This window comes from Eretmochelys imbricata, chromosome 4, assembly GCF_965152235.1.
Source record: "Eretmochelys imbricata isolate rEreImb1 chromosome 4, rEreImb1.hap1, whole genome shotgun sequence".
NCBI lineage: Eukaryota > Metazoa > Chordata > Testudines > Cheloniidae > Eretmochelys > Eretmochelys imbricata.
Genome location: NC_135575.1, coordinates 96,658,578 through 96,676,900, shown reverse-complemented (window position 1 = coordinate 96,676,900; position 18,323 = coordinate 96,658,578). Strand labels below are relative to the sequence as shown.

Here is an 18,323-nt window from a genome sequence, read left to right as displayed (position 1 = left end):
CCAGAGCCTTGGGCAGGTGGGGGGCAGAGTATGGGGGGCAGAGTTTGGGCAGGGGCGGGTTCTGGGCACCACCAAAATTTCTATAACCCTGCCACCCCAGAAGGCCAGGGGGGATCAAACCCATCCTCCCGGTAAAACAATTTGGGAAAAACTCTGAAAGGGAACAGTCAGTTTTAGAGCAACTGAACCCATCTTCCCACTCTGTAGTCAACCAAGGGCACCCACTTAAGGCTTCCGGCTCCTCAGCCACCACCTCTCTTGGCCGGAGACAAGCATCTCACTCCCTCCTAATTAGGAATCTTAAGACTGCTCAACTCCCTGCCTTCCATTGTGATATCCCCAACAAGCCAGACACCCTAAAAGGCGAGCACCTGCAATTTGCTTTCTCTTTGAGGGCTCTGACCAGTGTATTGTCTGCAGATGTAAGTCACCATACAGCTCCTTTGAAGCAAGCATATTTATTCTTAAGGTAAAAAGCATTACAGAGAAGCATATTAAAACAATAAAAGAACCTACATGCATGCTAAAAAGTTTACCAGAGGTCACCCCCAGCTCCAACCTAGGGCTCTGGTAGGTTTTAGTCCTTCAAAACTCACAGCTGGGTTTTCCCCATGATTACACATTCATCCATCTTAGCTCTAGGACCGGAATGAAGTCTGAGCAGATCAGTCATTTATACAGCTTGGGTCTTTGATCTTGACCTTCTGTAACAGGTAATCAGCAAACAACGACCCTCTCCTCAGGGCACAGATTCAAAAGACTGGGTTTTTGCATAACAGGAGATGTGGAATTTGCATTAGCTACTCTCTAGGAATTCTCCAGGGAATCCACTTAACTCTTATCGTCCCCACAAGTCCATGTTTATCTGGCACAATTCAATACAGTCTCTTGAACCCCTTTAAACTTCCCAGATTTCACATCTGTCATCTCTCTCCCCAAGGGAAGTTACATACAATCTTTGCCCAACTTAATACATAAACTTAATAAAATAAGGTCTTCCAAAGATATTGAAGGAAATTGCCATATCAGTCACGGGAATATCAAAGAGTTTTCCTCCCTTTAGAGCCTCCTCATACAGATATTCTGTGGACCTATGTATAGTGGTTTAAATTTACACAGAGTCCAGCTGAACGTAATATTTGCTTAAAAGATGTATTTGTGTAAATGCCATAAATTCATTTTCATGTTTGACAGATCTGTGATTACTTGGAAATCAATAATTATTTTAAACTCAGTTTTTGAAGCTGACTCCTGCTTGGCATTAAACGTAATTTTGTAAGAGTCAATTGCACATGTTATTTAAGCCTGAAACTTTGGTGTTAGTGAAAATTTAAACCACTTCTATTTATCTACTACATAACTGCAAACAGATCTACAGCCAATGGTAACAACTGTCATTTTGATTCACTGTAGTTCATTTCCACAAGTATTCCCCTGAAAATTGCATTAATAGGACTGATATCATATGACCTGATTCTCCATTGCTGCACACCTTGTGTGGTCATTTACTGCAAAGTCAAACTTCTCCACATATACCAGTGACAATATTTTGGGGAGGAATGATGATCAAATGGTTAGCAGCCAGGACTTGGGAGACCTGGGTTTAAGTCCCTACTTAGTCCTATTACCAGCAGGACAGTGGGGTGGGAGGAGGTATTGTTTCATATTCTCTGTGTATATATAAAGTCTGCTGCAGTTTCCATGGTATGCATCTGATGAAGTGAGCTGTAGCTCACGAAAGCTCATGCTCAAATAAATTGGTTAGTCTCTAAGGTGCCACAAGTACTCCTTTTTCTTTTTGCGAATACAGACTAACACGGCTGTTACTCTGAAACCTTACTTAGCCACAGACTTCCTACGTGACCTTGGGGAAGTCACTAAGACCCAAACCCACAAAGGGACTTGGATATTGCCCTTTTAGGCACCTAGAAAATCACTTGAACAACAAGGGGATCCACAAACCCTAAGCTAGTTGCCTAGCTCCCTATACAATGAATGGGGAGAAACAGTTGCTTTAAAACACAATCCACAAAAGCCAGCAGGCTAGGCAGCAAACTGCCTAAGCTAGCCAATGGGAGATGCCCGGGAGAGGAGTGTGTTCTAACCCCAGTCCCTCTCAGAGTTCAGTGTCTATCTCCAGGCTGCAAGGAGGCAATATTTCAGCTTCCGAGCCACAACTGGGAACCCCTCTGCTGGAGTCAAGCAGTTTGATGCCTAAGGTGTTTCTTGTGATTAAGTGTTAGGCAGCTGTCTTGCTCCATACAAAATGGCAGGTGGTAGCAATGGCAGTAGCAGAGGAGGAACCGTTAGCCCTGTGATTAGGATACTCATCTGCGATGTGGGATCCTATCATCAGCCCATCTTTTCCTGCTTCATAGATCACTTTGGGGCTTAGGTGGATATAGGTCTCCAAGTGCCCAGAGTGAGGCAGCAATGAGAATGCCCTGAGGCAGAAACATAGGTGCCTAGGGAACTTTTTCAGACAGAACTTATGTGCCATGTTAGTTTAGGCACCTACAGGTTTAGGTGGCAGCTACACAGGAGTTTTGTGGATCACACCTGAAAGTGGGATTTAGGTGCCTAAGCCCTTTGTGGATCCAGGTCTAAGTCTCTCTGTGCCTCAATAACCCATCTGTAAAATGGGGGGATAACAGCACTTCCCTTTCCCACAGAGGTGTTGTGAAGATAAATACATTAAAGACTGGGAGGTGCTCAGATATTACGGTTAAGGGGGCCATATAAGTACCTAAGATAGATAAAATTTTACACCTTTTTTGCCCTGGCGTATATTGTGTGGAGAATCAAACCTATAGTGCTAGCTAACAAAATATAAATGATTTTAGAAGCTTCATTTCATATCCTTAGGGGGAAAAAAACATTTCCTGCTATTCACAAGAATCAAGGCCATCTATAATGCCGCCCAAGAAAACAAACATACTTTTTTTTCTAAAATCAGCTTTTTATTTGAAATATCTAATAAAATCCAGTATATAGTGTGTCAGTTGCAACTGGCAAATATTATTCAAAAACAGTGCTTCTTTCAAGAAAAAGAAAATGTTATTTCTTTGCAAAATTGCACCCATTTCATGAATCAAAAACCCCTCCAAAACCTCATGTTATGAATTTCTCAAATTCCTTGTATTTTTCACAGCCCTATTACCAACTAACCTGTTAATAGTTGTCAATTACAGAATGATCCATATCATAACATGATGATTTAGAGACAGAAAGAGTCCAGAACAGGGAGAGGCCAGACTTCGGGGAAGGAGCTCAGAGCATCTACTGTGGATGCCAACCTCTGGAGGTAGCAAATTCCCATCATTATGGGAGACAAATGGGGGAAGGAGATTGGTGGGGGGTTTTCGCAGCCATTTGGGGAAAACATTTTCCACTCTGGGTGACAGCACACCTGGGACTGGCCCTGTAGGCCAATATTGTTAGCTTCTTTCTTTTAATAGCCATTGGTCCTGATCCTGCTGGTCCTTCCTGACCTGAGTAGTTCCAATGACTTTCAGGAGACTACCTAAAAATAATTTACACAAGTATTTGCTGGACTGGAGCCATTGTTCAAAACTGCCTGTCAGAAACTCAAAAGTACAAGGGCCCCCTCCCTTCCAGTAATTCTTCTCAGATCATTTCATTGTGGGGGCGGAGTTTGAGGCCCACCCAGAACAAACCTCACAGCCTACTTTCTATCTCTTTGTCCCAAGCCATCCACCCAAAGTCCTTGAAAGCTCCTCAACTTGTCCAGTGATTAGGGATCTATGCTCTTCTTTATAAAGAGTGGATATAAACAAAGCCATTCAACAAAACATTTATAACAACTTGGGGACTGTTACTGATAGGCTTCCCTGACTTGACTTCACTCCAGGTGAAATCCACCCAAGTGCAGAGGACCAAAAGAAAACCTATGACCACCTAAGTCACACACTACATCTTTTGACATGTATATCAAGTTTATAGTGCCATAATTCTATTGATTTCAGTGACACTTCTGATTTGCTCCAGTGTAAATGGGAGCAGAATGTAAACATTCTTTAAGGTCAACAGTAGCTCTCCTCAGCCTTTCTTAGCTCACTCAGGAACTCACCATGTCTGTGTCTGAAACAGGTCCAAAGCTGGTTACGTAGATGTTAGTGAAGACTTCCGTTATACTGTCTGATAAGAGAAGAGAGAAACAAACACATTTTTAGCATATACATTTTCTGTATTCTGCACACAGAATGATGTGGAACATTCTGAACCAGATTCTGCTCTCAGTCATACTGTTGCAAATATGGAGTAACTCCACTGACTTCATTAGAATTCCTCTGCTGTTACTCTGGTGTTACTAGAAGAAAACTTGCGCCCCCGCCCCCCCGAGTGCTTCACTTACAGCAAATACAAACATCTTTCCCATTTTCACAGCCCGTAAAAATAATTACATTGCCTGGTATTTAATAAGGTGCCACAATTCTAAACATAAAACACCTTTGTTGCAGAGCTACTATGCCCAGTATTGTAGATCACTGCTGTTAAAAGCTTTCTAATTCAAGGCTATTTTTTTCAGACTGAACAGCTTTTTTCAAAGCCAAAGAAACTGCTTACAATACAATTACTAATGATGCTAAAAATAATTGTGCAACCACATCCTATATTTCAATTGCTTTTAAGTGACAGATGTTTAAGCACAATAGTCCCTTCCCTGTGTTCACCATGCTGCTGAACTGTTGTTATAGCTGCAGAAAAAAATGTCCTCCTAATGATTATAGCTGGACAGCCATGATACCAGCATATTATCTGTTTTGCTGTAGGCAAAAATAATTGCTCAGTTTTCTATCTTCAGTTTTCAATGAGGCTCAAACTAAATAACATGAGCTAATTAGGATGGACCACACCAGCAGAAAATTTCCCACAGCGGTTTCCAACTACCACGTAGGTATCAGGCACCTAGAATGTTGAATATTCTCACCTTGATTATCATGCACATTGTAGGGAGAGTGGTCACTTTGGATAAGCTATTACCAGCAGGATAGTGAGTTTGTGTGTGTGGTTTTTGGAGGGGGGTGAGGGGGTGAGAGAACCTGGATTTGTGCAGGAAATGGCCCACCTTGATTATCATGCACATTGTGTAGAGAGCTGTCACTTTTGATGGGCTATTACCAGCAGGAGAGTGGGGGGGGGTGGAGGGTGAGAAAACCTGGATTTGTGCTGGAAATGGCCCAACTTGATGATCAGTTTAGATAAGCTATTACCAGCAGGACAGTGGGGTGGGAGGAGGTATTGTTTCATGATCTCTGTGTGTATATAAAGTCTGCTGCAGTTTCCACGGTATGCATCCGATGAAGTGAGCTGTAGCTCACGAAAGCTCATGCTCAAATAAATTGGTTAGTCTCTAAGGTGCCACAAGTACTCCTTTTCTTTTTGCGAATACAGACTAACACGGCTGTTACTCTGAAATCTGCCTTACAACAAATTTTTAGACGAAAAAGGAAGAAGAAAAAAAGGGATACTTAAACACAGCTAAGTGCAATTTGACAATGAAAGTACCATGCCTTTTCCTAAAAAGAGCATTGCACCTCGTAACTGCTCTTTGCTTTATCTTGACCTCCATATTTGATCAAAACACAGGAACAGACATTTAGTCCTTTCTATTTCTGGTTAAAAGCTGTTATAAAAAAAAATCTTTTGATCAAGACGTTGTATGATAAGATTTAAATTTTTCATTCCACTGATGAACACAATAATGGAGGCTTTGCATTAGAAGCACAAAATGGAGACCTGCACAGATTAGTTTCTTATATAATCAATATTTTCCTGACAAAGAGCAGTGCAGTTGAACATGCTAGTGTGCGTGTGCGCCACTGCCCTCTACTGAATAAAATCAAAAGTGCTTAATTGTTTATATAGGCTCTATAGGCGAACAGTCCCTTTTATTTTTATTAACAGCTAAGGGCCATTATATATTGCTGTGCTTTGGAAATGGTGTAGAGATGCACCCCCACCCAAGAGGGAACACCAGGAGGAACTGTGCTGGTACAATCCCTTCTGGAGCTTCTTGGAGCATAGAGGAAATGCATCCCTACGTTGTCACTTATGATGAAACATGCACTCCCCCTCACAGCCAACCAGCTGTGCCCAGTGGGTCCTAAAAGAAGCTTTTGAAGGAGAGCACGGAGCTTGTAATTATGCCTTGCTGCTACACAGGGGGATGTGAAGTGCAAGAAAAGTGGGAAAAGCCTTTTTTCGCCTTCCTGCCTGTACACCTTAAAGGGGCCACTCAATCTAGTGGTGAGGGCCTGTGCTTTTGGAGTAGGGCAATCTAAATTCTGTCCCCACAGCTACCATGAAGTTCCAAGTAGCCATATTCAGTAGCAAAAGTTCCTAGGTAGCTATACATTTGTTATAGTATAGTATTCAATATATTCTTTGCTCCTCACAATACTTTTATTTTGGGATTACTTATATTTTATCTGCCTTTTTAGAAAACAAAAAGAAAAACAAGGAAAAGAAAAAAAAGATCCTTCCTCAGTGTGTCCAAATGAAGATTATTATATATTTGTATTATGTATTAACACTTCGGCCCTCAGTTGTAGATCAGGCGTCCACTGTGCTAGGTACTGTACAAACACATAGCAAGGAGACCGTCCCTGCCCCAAAGAGCTTGCAATCTAAGTATAAGACAAGGGACAACATAAGATGTTGGGGTGCATTAATGTTCTCAGTATTTGGCTAGGAGTAAGCATAGGTGTCGCTGAAATAACATATGGAAACCACAAGTATGGTTCAAAAATACAGAGACTGAATATTGTCTGTCAGGAAATCTCAAATCAAGGATAGTCATCTCCAAATGGGCACCTGTTACAGGCTGAGAGGAAATTAAAAGTGACAAGACAGAATCTCTCTCTCTCCAGGGCATCAAACAGTGCTATAGAGATTAACTGTGAAAGTTGGCTTGCACTATTTCAAAAACTCACAACCCTAATTATAATTCTATGCAAAAAAGGTGTTAATGCATTACTGACAATCAAGCTTTCAAAAGGCAGGAAGCCAGATCTAATCTCAGTTACCCTGGTGTAATTTGGAGTAACACCACTGCAGGCAAAGGAGTCACTCGGGAGTTACTCCAATATAACAGATTTGAAACTGATCCAAAAAAAGTAGAGCTATGATAGGGACCTCAACATAGTCCTGTTATATCTTATAATAGATCTTGATATTGTTATACATTATTTGTCAAATAATACAATATATAATACAAACTGGAATTTCATTACCAATTTTACATACAGTAAACTATAATGCACACAATCCTTGAACTTGGCTTCAGTTTTACGTATCAATGCGAGCAAATCAGTCCCAAATTCTAAGACTATAAACACACTAGTAGGGTTAAACGCCTGGTCCCCCTTTGAAAAACAGAAAGTGAATGCGCAATATTGAGGGAGATCAAAGAGGCAACACTGAACAGCTGAAAAGCTGTTGTAACTATCTGGAGATTCCTCTAGCTGTCCCTAAGTTACCTCCTTTAGAGGCCCCAACCTCAGAGCAGGTCAAAGATGTGGCTGGGAGAAAAAGACAAACAGTACAGTGATTCTCAGCTGCTAGAACTTTGTCAGCCAGATGCAATGTAGAGCACCACTTAGGCTGATCTAAACTGTACCAGGGCCAAGTTTGAAAATGTTGACCTGTGTGCATGTAACAGGACAAAGGTCACAGAGGGAGTCTGTGTCAGCATTGGGATTAGGCCCTTGCTTAGTCAGCTTGACCATGCCACCTCTCATGTTCCTGAGCTGGCCCTCCTTGTGGCCTCCAGTCATGCAGTCTGGCTGGTAGGCAGAAGAGCTGACTCAGCTGAAGGCAGTCGGCAGGAAATCTGCAGTGGCCTTAGTGCCATCAATGACAGCCTGAATAGCACTGCCCCCTTCAGCTATAAATTGATCTGGTATCTTCCCCTGGAAAATGAAAGAACCTATGCCATGGTTTTACATGGACCCCAAAGCCAAGCTCAGACTGGCTGTGTTGGGAGGATCTATGAATAACCTGCAGCCTTTAGGAAAATATATTGTTTTAACAAAGCTAAACACCCCATTTTTTCTTAATAGGACAGGGCATCCAAAATATGCAAACACACAATTCTAACGCACAGCTTGCAACAATTTCTCTTTATCATATAAAGATTATTTTGTACGTGCAATAAATAGTATCCTGGAGAAAGCTACAATGTTGTAATTGGATTGAAGAGCTGTTATGACATAAAACAAAGTGAAAATGAAGCATTGTTTATTAATTATGTCAACATAAAATTAAAAAGAGGGTCTAGTTTAAAGTCCTATGGGAGCCTTAAGCCAGGATTTCCCAGCTTGGGTGGTAAAGCTGTCAAAACCCTGATGTTATTTTAATTATTTTTGATTAAAATATATTATTTAACTAGAATTGACATTGTTCTGACATTGTAATATGGTCTCTACAGACATGCTTGGCAATTTTGCCCAAAGACACTGAAATTATGATTCATAATACAGTCCAGGAGCTGGACAAGTAAAACAGCCAGAGCCTTAATCCATCAGTGTTCCAACTCAACATTCTCTCCTTAGCTGACAAGCTTGTTAGTATAGCTGAAAGTGCCAGCTGAAGACACTTTAGGGCTGGGGCTTAGATAACTGGGAGCTCCAGGAGTGGAGGAAGGAAAGGGAATGTAAATATTTCAGTGAATATTTTGCTTCACTGATTTAAGGACAGCTGTACCTGTCCAATTATTCAGCTTTTTCTACTGTTACCCACTGTCATCAGTTATAATAGAACACTTTTGAACCACGTATGGGTACTAAAGTAAGGATGTACATAGGGATTTCAGCTTGTAAACTGAAGCTGGGTTTTGGGAGAAAAGGAAACAGATTAATTTTCCCCACTCCAGACTGCAATACCTCATCTGCCCTCTCCTCAGCCTTCCCTTGATCTGTTTTCAAGAAGATTTCTTAATGCTATCTATATGTGAAAGTACCCGTACATATTCTGTCTACTTGACTAGACTCTATTTAACCACTCCTGTCCACTCCAGCAACAGGAGTGCTTAACAAAAGCTATTTAAATGGTATTGCCAGTCCCAAAAAGGTAGCCACAGAACAAAGCTACTTGATGGCAATATTATAGCTTCAAAACTGATGCCATGATAAAGCAACTATCGTGCCTGATTCTAATCTCACACCAGAGTAAATTAGGAGATATTCTTATTGAAGTCAATGAAGTTACACTGGTATAAACCTGGCAAAAGTGTGAGGAAAATCAATTTCACTGTTTCTTTGGAACAGAAGTAGGAAGGGTCTGATCCCACTTCCAATGGGAATAAGATTGAGACAAAAAATTGTAAATTGTTCTTTATACCTCCTGAAGTGTAAGCATATCAAGTTATGCAATCAAAAGGATGACTCTGAAGGAATGGATAGTTTTTATTATGTCATATTCTATTAGTGAATGGCAATACCATATTGCAATTTCAGTCTTATGTAAAAACCCAAAGAAAGAAGCTAGGTTAGATATTTGAACAGAAGATGGCACCTATCACCAACGAGATAAGGACAGAGATACCTATGTCACAAGTAACCAGCCAAGATGAAGATTCCTTAAGATCAGCTGCTGAAGCATATATTTGTGTGTGTGTGTGTGCGCACGCATACACACACACACACTCACACAGAGTGAGGAGTGAATGAGAAGAACAGGAAGATGAGAAAAGACTGATGAAATGACATATGTAGAACTAGTCCTAGACCACAAATTTCCAGTGATGCAAACCAGAAAGGTGTTGGAGTCCAGAAAACCAATGAATCTGCATTGTATTATTATTATCTATTTCTATACAGTAGCACCTACAGTTTTATAGATTCCAGAAGGGATCATTGTGATCATCTAGTCTGACCTCCTTTATAATACAGGCCATAGAACTTCCCCAAAATAATTCCTCAAGCATAAATTTGAGAAAAACATCCAATCTTGATTGTGGAGTGTGTTATACTTTAGCCTGCTAGACTGAAGAGCCCATTATCAAATATTTGTTCCCCTTGTAGGTACTTAAATGGTGATCTAGTCACCCCTTAACCTTATCATGATCCACTTTCACCAAGTTTTCCCTTGGGAAATTCCAAACAACACTCCCCAATCACGAAGGAGGGAAGAGACCCAGGCTGGCACAGCAGCATGAAGTAATTTTTTAAACAGGCTTCCTTTTGCATGGTGCTGAAATATGATCGTTATGTAAGGGCTTCCATGTCAAAATATCAACAAAGAGCCTCAGGTCACATCCCAAGGCAACTCACCCAGTTTATGGACAGTCTTTAAGGATAAATGAGTTGTGCCACCGCTTACGGAGCTGGAGACCTAGACTGACGCATCTGAGGGAACAACACACTACTAACAAGAGCTAGATAGCCTGACCTGGGTCTACTCCTGGTTTTGCATGGGTTAGATAATGCTGTTGTTCTATTGTTCAGTGTGGTACTTGTTCCAGGGGGTTACTCTGACCCTCCTCGTGGCAGGGTTGGTGTTCGTGCAGAGATATGTGGCTGGGATGTGGGATCCTTGTCCAAACCCTGGGAATCCCCCATATGACAATTTATCTTAACAAAGAGAAGATGAAAGTGTGGCTTGATCACTGTGTGTAAATACCTACACGGGGAATAAATATTTGATAATGGGCTCTTCAGTCTAGGAGACAATGGTGTATAACACAAGCCAATGGCTGGAAGTTGAAGCCAAACAAATTCTGAGTGGAAATAAGGCATAAATTGTTATCAATGAGGGTAATTAACCTTTGGAACATTTAACTAAGGGTCATGGCAGATTCTCCATCACTGATCATTTTTAAATTTAAGATTGGATGTTTTTTCTAAAAGATCTTCTCTAGAAATTATTTAGGGGAAGTTCTACAGCCTGTGTTATACAGGAGGTCAGCTTAGTTGGTGCCTGCTGGCCTTGGTATCTATGGATCGATGAATCTATGACAAACGTTGACATAATAGAGACCCTTCACTTAAACTTTTCTATTTTGCTCTCGTTTACCATAACAGAGATATACTTTGGAATCCTATTTACTGTAATGAAATAAACTTAACTTATGGATGGTCCAGTGGTTAGGGCACTAGGTTGAGACTCAGGAGACGTGTGCGCAATTCTTCGCTCTGCCACAGACTTCTTGAGTCACCTTGGGAAAGTCACTTAGTCTCTCTGTGCCTCTGTTCCCAGCTGTAACAGCACTTGCCAACCCCACATGGATGTGAGGATAAATACACTGAAGACTCAGTTGCCCAGACAATGGGGTCCATAAAAGTACTTAAGATAGTGTACTTCATTGTGCATGATTTTTTGTATTAACTAATAGGGAAACAGATAAGAGATGCATAATAAACAAGTGAATAAGTTACTTGGGAGGTAAACATGGGAAGGATATAGGATAGCTTGCTCTTTTGCCATTATTAAGGGCACAAGAGTAAACTATCCCACTGCATAGGAAAGATAGGAAGCATGGAAAGAGACCACCCTGGCTTAACTAGGAGATCTTCAATAATTTGAAATTCAAATAATTTGAAATTCACTCCACAAAGTGGAAACTAGGTCAAATTACAAAGGATTAACATAAACCAACACCACAAGGATGTAGGACAAAATTAGAAAGACCAAGGCACAACATGAGATTAAACTAGCTAGAGACATAAAGCTAACAATAAAATATTCTACAAACACATTAGAAGAAAGAGGAAGACCAAATGACAGGGTGGACCTGTTACTCAATTTGGGGGTGGGGGGAAGACAAGACAATAACAGAAAATGTGGAAATGGCAGAAGTGCTGAACAACTTTTTTTGTTTCAGTTTTCACCAAAGTTTGATAGCAACTGGACATCTAATATAGTGAACACCAATGAAAATGAGGTCAGATCTAAGGCTAAAATAGGGAAAGAACAAGTAAAAAATTACTTAGACAAGTTAGATGTCTTCAAGTAGCTAGGGCCTGATGAAATACATCCTAGAATACTCACAGAGCTGACTGAGGAGATATCTGAGCCATTAGTGATTATCTTCAAAAAGTCATGGAAGACGATAAAGATTCCAGTGGACTGGAAAAGGGCAAATATAGTGGCAATGTATAAAAAGTGGAATAAGGACAACCTGGGGAATTACAGACCAAACAGCTAAACTTCAGTAACCAGAAAGATAATGGAGTAAATAATTAAGCAATCAATTTGCAAACACCTAGATGATAATAAGGTGATAAGTTACAGTCAGCATAAATTTGTCAAGAATAAATCATGTCAAACCAACCTAATAGGTCTCTTTGAGAGGGTAACAAACCTTGTGGATGGGGTGGGGAGGGTAAGTGGTAGATGTGGTATATTTTTACTTCAGTAAGGCTTTTTATACTGTCTTGCATGACCTTCTCATAAATATAAAGAAATACAGCTACTAGCAGCCCTTTATGTTGGCTCGATTAGACTCACTTGCACTAATCCAGGGGTGCTGAGCCTCATGTATCCACAGAGAAAGACCCTTGTGCTGCAGGTCATAAACAAAGCAGGGAAATACAACCTAGATGGAGCTACACTAAGGTGGGTGCATAACTGGCTGGAAAACCATTCCCAGAGTAGCTATCAGTGATTCATAGTCAAACTAGAAGAGCATACTGAGAGGGGTCCTGCAGGGATCAGTTCTGGGTCTGGTTCTATACAATATCTTCATCAATGATTTAGATAATGGCATAGAGAGTACACTTATAAAGTTTGTGGACGATACCAAGCTGGGAGGGATTGCAACTGCTTTGGAGGATAGGATTAAAATTCAAAGTGATCTGAAGAAATGGTCTGAAGTAAATAGGATGAAATTCAGTAAGGACAAAAGCAAGTGTTCCATGTAGAAAGTAACCATCAGTTACACACACTTAAAATGGGAAACGATACCTAGGAAGGAGTGCTGAGGAAAGGGATTTGGAATTCATAGTGGATCACAAGCTAAATATGAGTCAAAAGTTAACACTGTTGCCAAAAAAGCAAACAAATTTCACTCTGGAATTAATTTGCAGGAGTGTTGTAAACAAGACACCAGAAGTAATTCTTCTGCTCTACTCAGTGCTGATAAGGTATCAGCTGGAGTATTTTGTCCAATTCCAGGTGCCACATTTCATGAAAGTTGAGGATAAACTGGAGAAAGTCTAGAGAAGAGCAACAAAAATGATTCACGGTCTAGAAAACATGACCTATGACAGAAGATTGAAAAGAATGGGTTTATTTAGTCTGCAGAAGAGAAGACTGATGGGGGACAGGATAACCATTTTCAAGTACATAAACGTTTACAAGGAGGAGAGAGAAAAACTGTTCTTGCTAACCTCTGAGGATAGGACAAGAAGCATTAGGCTTAAATTGCAACAAGGTAGGTTTAGATCAGACATTAGGAAAAACTTCCTAATTGTCAGGGTAGTTAAACACTGGAATAAATTGCCTAGGAAGGTTGTGGAATCTGGGTCATGGGAGGTTTTTAAGACCAGGTTAGACAAACACCTGTCAAGGATTGTGCAGGTAATACTTGTCCAGTCCCCTGCACTCAAGGCAGGACTAAGATGACCTCTCGAGGTCCCTTCTAGTCCTACACTTCTGTGATTCTGTGACCTGAAGATAAAACTAATTATCTTTCCATAAAGCTAGCTTTTGACTAAAACAGAAATGGATTTGTTAAAAGGAAGATAAAACACTCCTCACAAATTCATAATAAAATCCAGGCATCTTACCCACCCACGTGCTGCAAAAACCAAAGGAAAAAAACCCCAACAGGGAATATCCAGTTACATATAAAAATCTTGCTCTAAACTGATAATTAAAGAGCATAAAGCTGAACTGTTGAGTTGGGTCCTGTTCTGCTTGTTTCTTTTCAGTCAGAGTGTACTGGAGATTTAAAATTGGAAGCTGAAAGGAGATTAGAGTTTGGCTCTAAAATGTCTGATTGTATTGAGATAGTCCAACCGTCACAAGACTGAGGTAAAGCTTAGTTATCTGGTGTGAAAAAAAAGGTGTTTGGCAGTGAGCCAAAACTATGTCAACCAAAGTAAAAAGCAAACCTTTTGGCATTCAGCCTCATCCATTGAGCCATTACAGCTTCCCCCAGGATCCAAAGAGCTTGCATATAATAACCAGGTCTGAGTTATTAATGGGGCTATTACCATGTTTAGATCAATAGGGTGGGCATGATGTAAAGCTAAAAAGGGCTGGGAAGCCCAAGGGCTTGCATCACCGTTCAAAATATGAGAGAGAGTTCTGGGGTGGGAGGATAGAAGTCTCTGGTGAGGTAGAGATGAGGAGGAATTGATATGGGCCCATTTGAATCAATGCTGTTTGACTGGCAAAACAGCGAAACAAAATATCCATTCCCATCCTGGTATGCAGTAGTCTGTCCCAGAATATTAGAGGCACAAGGTGGGTGAAGTAATAACTTTTGTTGGACCAACTTCTGTCAGTGAGACAGACAAGTTTTCGAGCTTACCCAGCACTCTTCTTCAGGTGTGGGAAATGTACTCAGTGTCACAGCTAAATACATGGTGGAACAGATTGTATTTAGCTGTGACACTCTGAGTATGGTTCCCAGATCTGAAGAAGAGCTCTGGGTAAGCTCTAAAGCTTGTCCTCCTCACCAACAGAAGTTGGTCCAATAAAAATTTTTACCTCACCCACCTTGCTTGTCATTGCCATCCTAGGGTGTTTTCCTCTAAGGTTCCTACTCTTTTCAGGGCTACTTGGAATGGTATCATAATACACATGCAGGACAAAGTGGTTTAAACACTGGAAACACATCAGGTCAGCATTTCAGGTTAGAAATTAACATGCAAAAGGCTTATCTGATTTTTTAAATGTTTGAGTTTGGCAACCTTAATTTGTTTGCCAGTCAGGAACACCCTTGTCAGTCTCTGCAGCAGTATCTCTTTGAGCACATTCCTGGTTTAACATCTCAGTGGCATGTGCAAGGATGTATTGTTCCCTGATCAGCAAATTTGGATCTTTGCACCTCAGGACCCAGTCTGCTTCTGTTGTTTCCACCAATCATTTCCCCCTCCCTCCAAAGAAGCAATATCATATTAAAAAGGTATTTAAATAAGCTATGCCTACCATAACATTTTGCTAAAAAGTAATGAAATTGTCCCATCAGACATTGCTTTCCTTATCTTTCTGAAGGGCAGTGGGTGCCTGTTTCTTCCCCTGACTGTGGATTATATCTCAGGGAAAGAGTGCTATGTTTGCATGTTCCTCCTTAATTATTACTGGATTTAAGGGGTGTCTGATGCAGTTTCAGAATTCTTCTGGACTGATCAGTACAGGTAGCCCTCCAAACAGAAGCAATACCCAGAAATATGTTTTCCCCATCTTCATAAGCCTAATGCCCCTTCCTTTCAGGTGCAGACCTAATCTTCTTCACCTCCAAGCAATATGATCTGACTTAATTTGACTGAGAATTTCAGACAGATGCTTCGACCAGTCCAATATGCAGTGGGCTGCCTACAAGATAACAGACTGACAAACGCACATCACACCAGCATTGGTACTCTGCACTTGCTCCCTACCCAATTCCAGACAGGCTTCAAGCTCCTGATATTTCTCTTTGAAGTCCATCAATAGGTTGAGGCCCAGCTATCTTAGGGTATGTTTTCCCTGCAGACTTAACCTGGTCTCTCACTCAGCTGCTGCACCTAATCTCCCTCCCGTCCCCACACAAAACCCTCTCACACAAATTTAGTGGTGCTTTCAACCAGGCTAGCTGGCACAACTGGGGGCATGTGCTAGAGCCCAGGTGCTACTCTCACTCAGACAGGTAAGCCACCTACTTTGTAGTGAAGACGCAGGCTAAATAACCCAAGTGCTGACAGTCCTTCCAACATTTCTCCCCACATGCCCAGTCAAGGTCTCCCACAATTCACTGGGAAAGAATCAGAGTGGCTCATTTTACTGTAGCACAAAGAACCATAGGTTATGCCCCCAGAAGTCCTAGCGACACACATGGTGAGTACACCACGAGGTAGAACACAGTAACTTGGGTATGGCTTTGCAGTGTGGCTGTTCACACCTGGACTCGGCCAACCCAGGTGATCAGACCTAAGTTAACTGTGCAGTGAAGGGCAATCCAGAGACTATTGCTATCAGTGGAAAAGACTCCATCAATGGGCTTTGGATGAGGCCCTTAGAGAACAACCTTTTCCCTCTTCCCTCCCCCCCCGCCCCATTTCTGTGATCCACTATGACACATACAATCAACTGGGCTGTTGCAGTTGATGGAGCCCAGGATGAAACTCTGGGAAGCCAAAGACCATGCTTGCTCTGTGACAAGCCCTCATGTGTCACCGGAGGTCAGCATGTGCCCAAGTCTTTCTGCCTGTATGTTTCTGCACGAGCCTTCCATGAATAAAACATCTTCAGAATGGCTGACACAGTCTCTCCTGGAGACAAAGCAAGAACATTCACTTATGGAAGTACTGCAAATGAAGGATACTATGGTCCTTTCAGACAGACTATTTTATTATAGTGATGGGTGGATTAAAAATGCTCATATACCTTTATTTTTCCTTCTTAGCTCAGTATTTGAAATACAGAAGCTACTGATACCAGGGTAGAAAAGCTAAGTGTCTTCATTAAGTATAGCTTTTGTGTCAGTGAAGCACTGACAATGTACTGCTGCAGTAAGAGGCTCAAAAATATTTGTTTTATTTTAATCAGAAATGTTGTAAGAAATTACAAAAGAGAATTTCGGCAGAGGATGCTGAGGCAGAGCAATTAGAGAAGCCCAAACGAAACTAGAGATCCTTTAAATCTATTTATCAACCTGACAGCAGTCCCTATTTCACTGTAGGTGAAAGAACTATTAAGCACAGGAAGTTAATCTTGAGCCAGAGTATTCTAATAAATACACTTGCATAAAAAGTTAGCATAGACCATCTGTAGCGAGCCAACTGTTGTTGATATGTTAGTAATTATATTTCTGGGTCTGGAATCTATTTAATATTCTCTCTCCTACAAGAATTAGAAGTTTTACTATTAGGGCTGTCAATTAATCACAGTTAAAGCAAGCGATTAACACAAGAGGTGAGCATACTATGGCCCGCAAGCCACATCTGGCCCGCAGGACCGTCCTGCCCTTGAGCTCCCGGCCGGGGAGGCTAGCTCCCGGCCCCTCCCGTGCTGTCCCCCCCACCCCTCCTTCCCCGTAGCCTCAGCTCCCCACGCAGCCCATGCTCTGGGCGGCGTGGCTGCAAGCTCCTGCCGGGCAGCATGGCTGGCTCCAGCCAGTAAGGGGGTGGGAGGGATTGGATAAGGGGCAGGGGGTCCTTAGGGGCAGTCAGGGGACAGGGAGCAGGAGAGATTGGATAGGGAGTGGGGTCCTGGGGGGTCGGTTAGGGGTGGGGGGTCCCGGGAGGGGGCGGTCAGGGGACAAGGAGCAGGGGGGGTTGGATGGGTCCGTGGTTCTGAGGGGGGCAGTCACGGGGAAGTGGGAGGGGGCGGATAGGGGCCGGGGGGCAGGCTGTTTGGGGAGGCACAGCCTTCCCTACCTGGTCCTCCACACAGTTTGGCAACCCCGATGTGGCCCTCGGGCCAAAAAGTTTGCCCACCCCTGGATTAACACAAAACAAATTACTGCATTTTTTTAACGAGAGTTAATCACACACCTCTGTTTTGACCCTCTTCACCTACTGTACTTCATCACTTGGCGGACATTGGCACAGTTCTACTGATTTTTCTCATGATCTGGAGTGATTAAATATCAGGAAAAAGTTAATGGAGGAAAGACGCAAAAGTTCAGGTCTTTTGAATGGGAAGTTTCTTTTTAAAAAAACTTCCAGATGGTTCTCTGGATAAAAAAAAATGGTTATTGGTAGCTATTGCAAGGTTGAGTTCCAATACCATCAAAGTGCTTCAAGTCTGTAGTCCCACCTACACACTAAACATGCTTTTGCCTCAAGTTCTTGTGCTACAGATAACCCACGGGCAGCAAATGAATGCCGGCAACCACAACAGAGTACGCTTACAGAGTTTCAGGATCGCTATAACCCCGTGAATCAAAGTACTTGTATGAGGTGAATTGAAAAATACTATTTCTTTTGTTTATCCTTTTTACAATGCAAATATTTTTAATTAAAAAAAAATATAAAGTGAGCACTGTACACTTTGTATTGTGTTGTAACTGAAATCAATGTATTTGAAAATATAGAAAAATTCCAAAAATATTTATAATACTTTTAAATTGGTATTCTATTGTTTAACAGGGTGATTAAAACGACGATTAATCATGACTATTTTTTTAAATCTCATGAGTAATTGTGATT

At 41.5% G+C, this 18,323-nt stretch overlaps 1 protein-coding gene across 1 annotated transcript in view; it reads right to left on the bottom strand.

Annotated features, from left to right (window-relative positions):
- Nucleotides 1–18,323, bottom strand: part of GABRA2 (gamma-aminobutyric acid type A receptor subunit alpha2) — a 74,465-nt gene that overhangs the window by 40,853 nt on the left and 15,289 nt on the right. Inside the window, exon 3 of the mRNA XM_077814586.1 lies at nucleotides 4,091–4,158. Within this exon, the coding sequence (XP_077670712.1) occupies nucleotides 4,091–4,158 (68 nt within the window). The remainder of the gene's footprint in view (nucleotides 1–4,090; nucleotides 4,159–18,323) is intronic.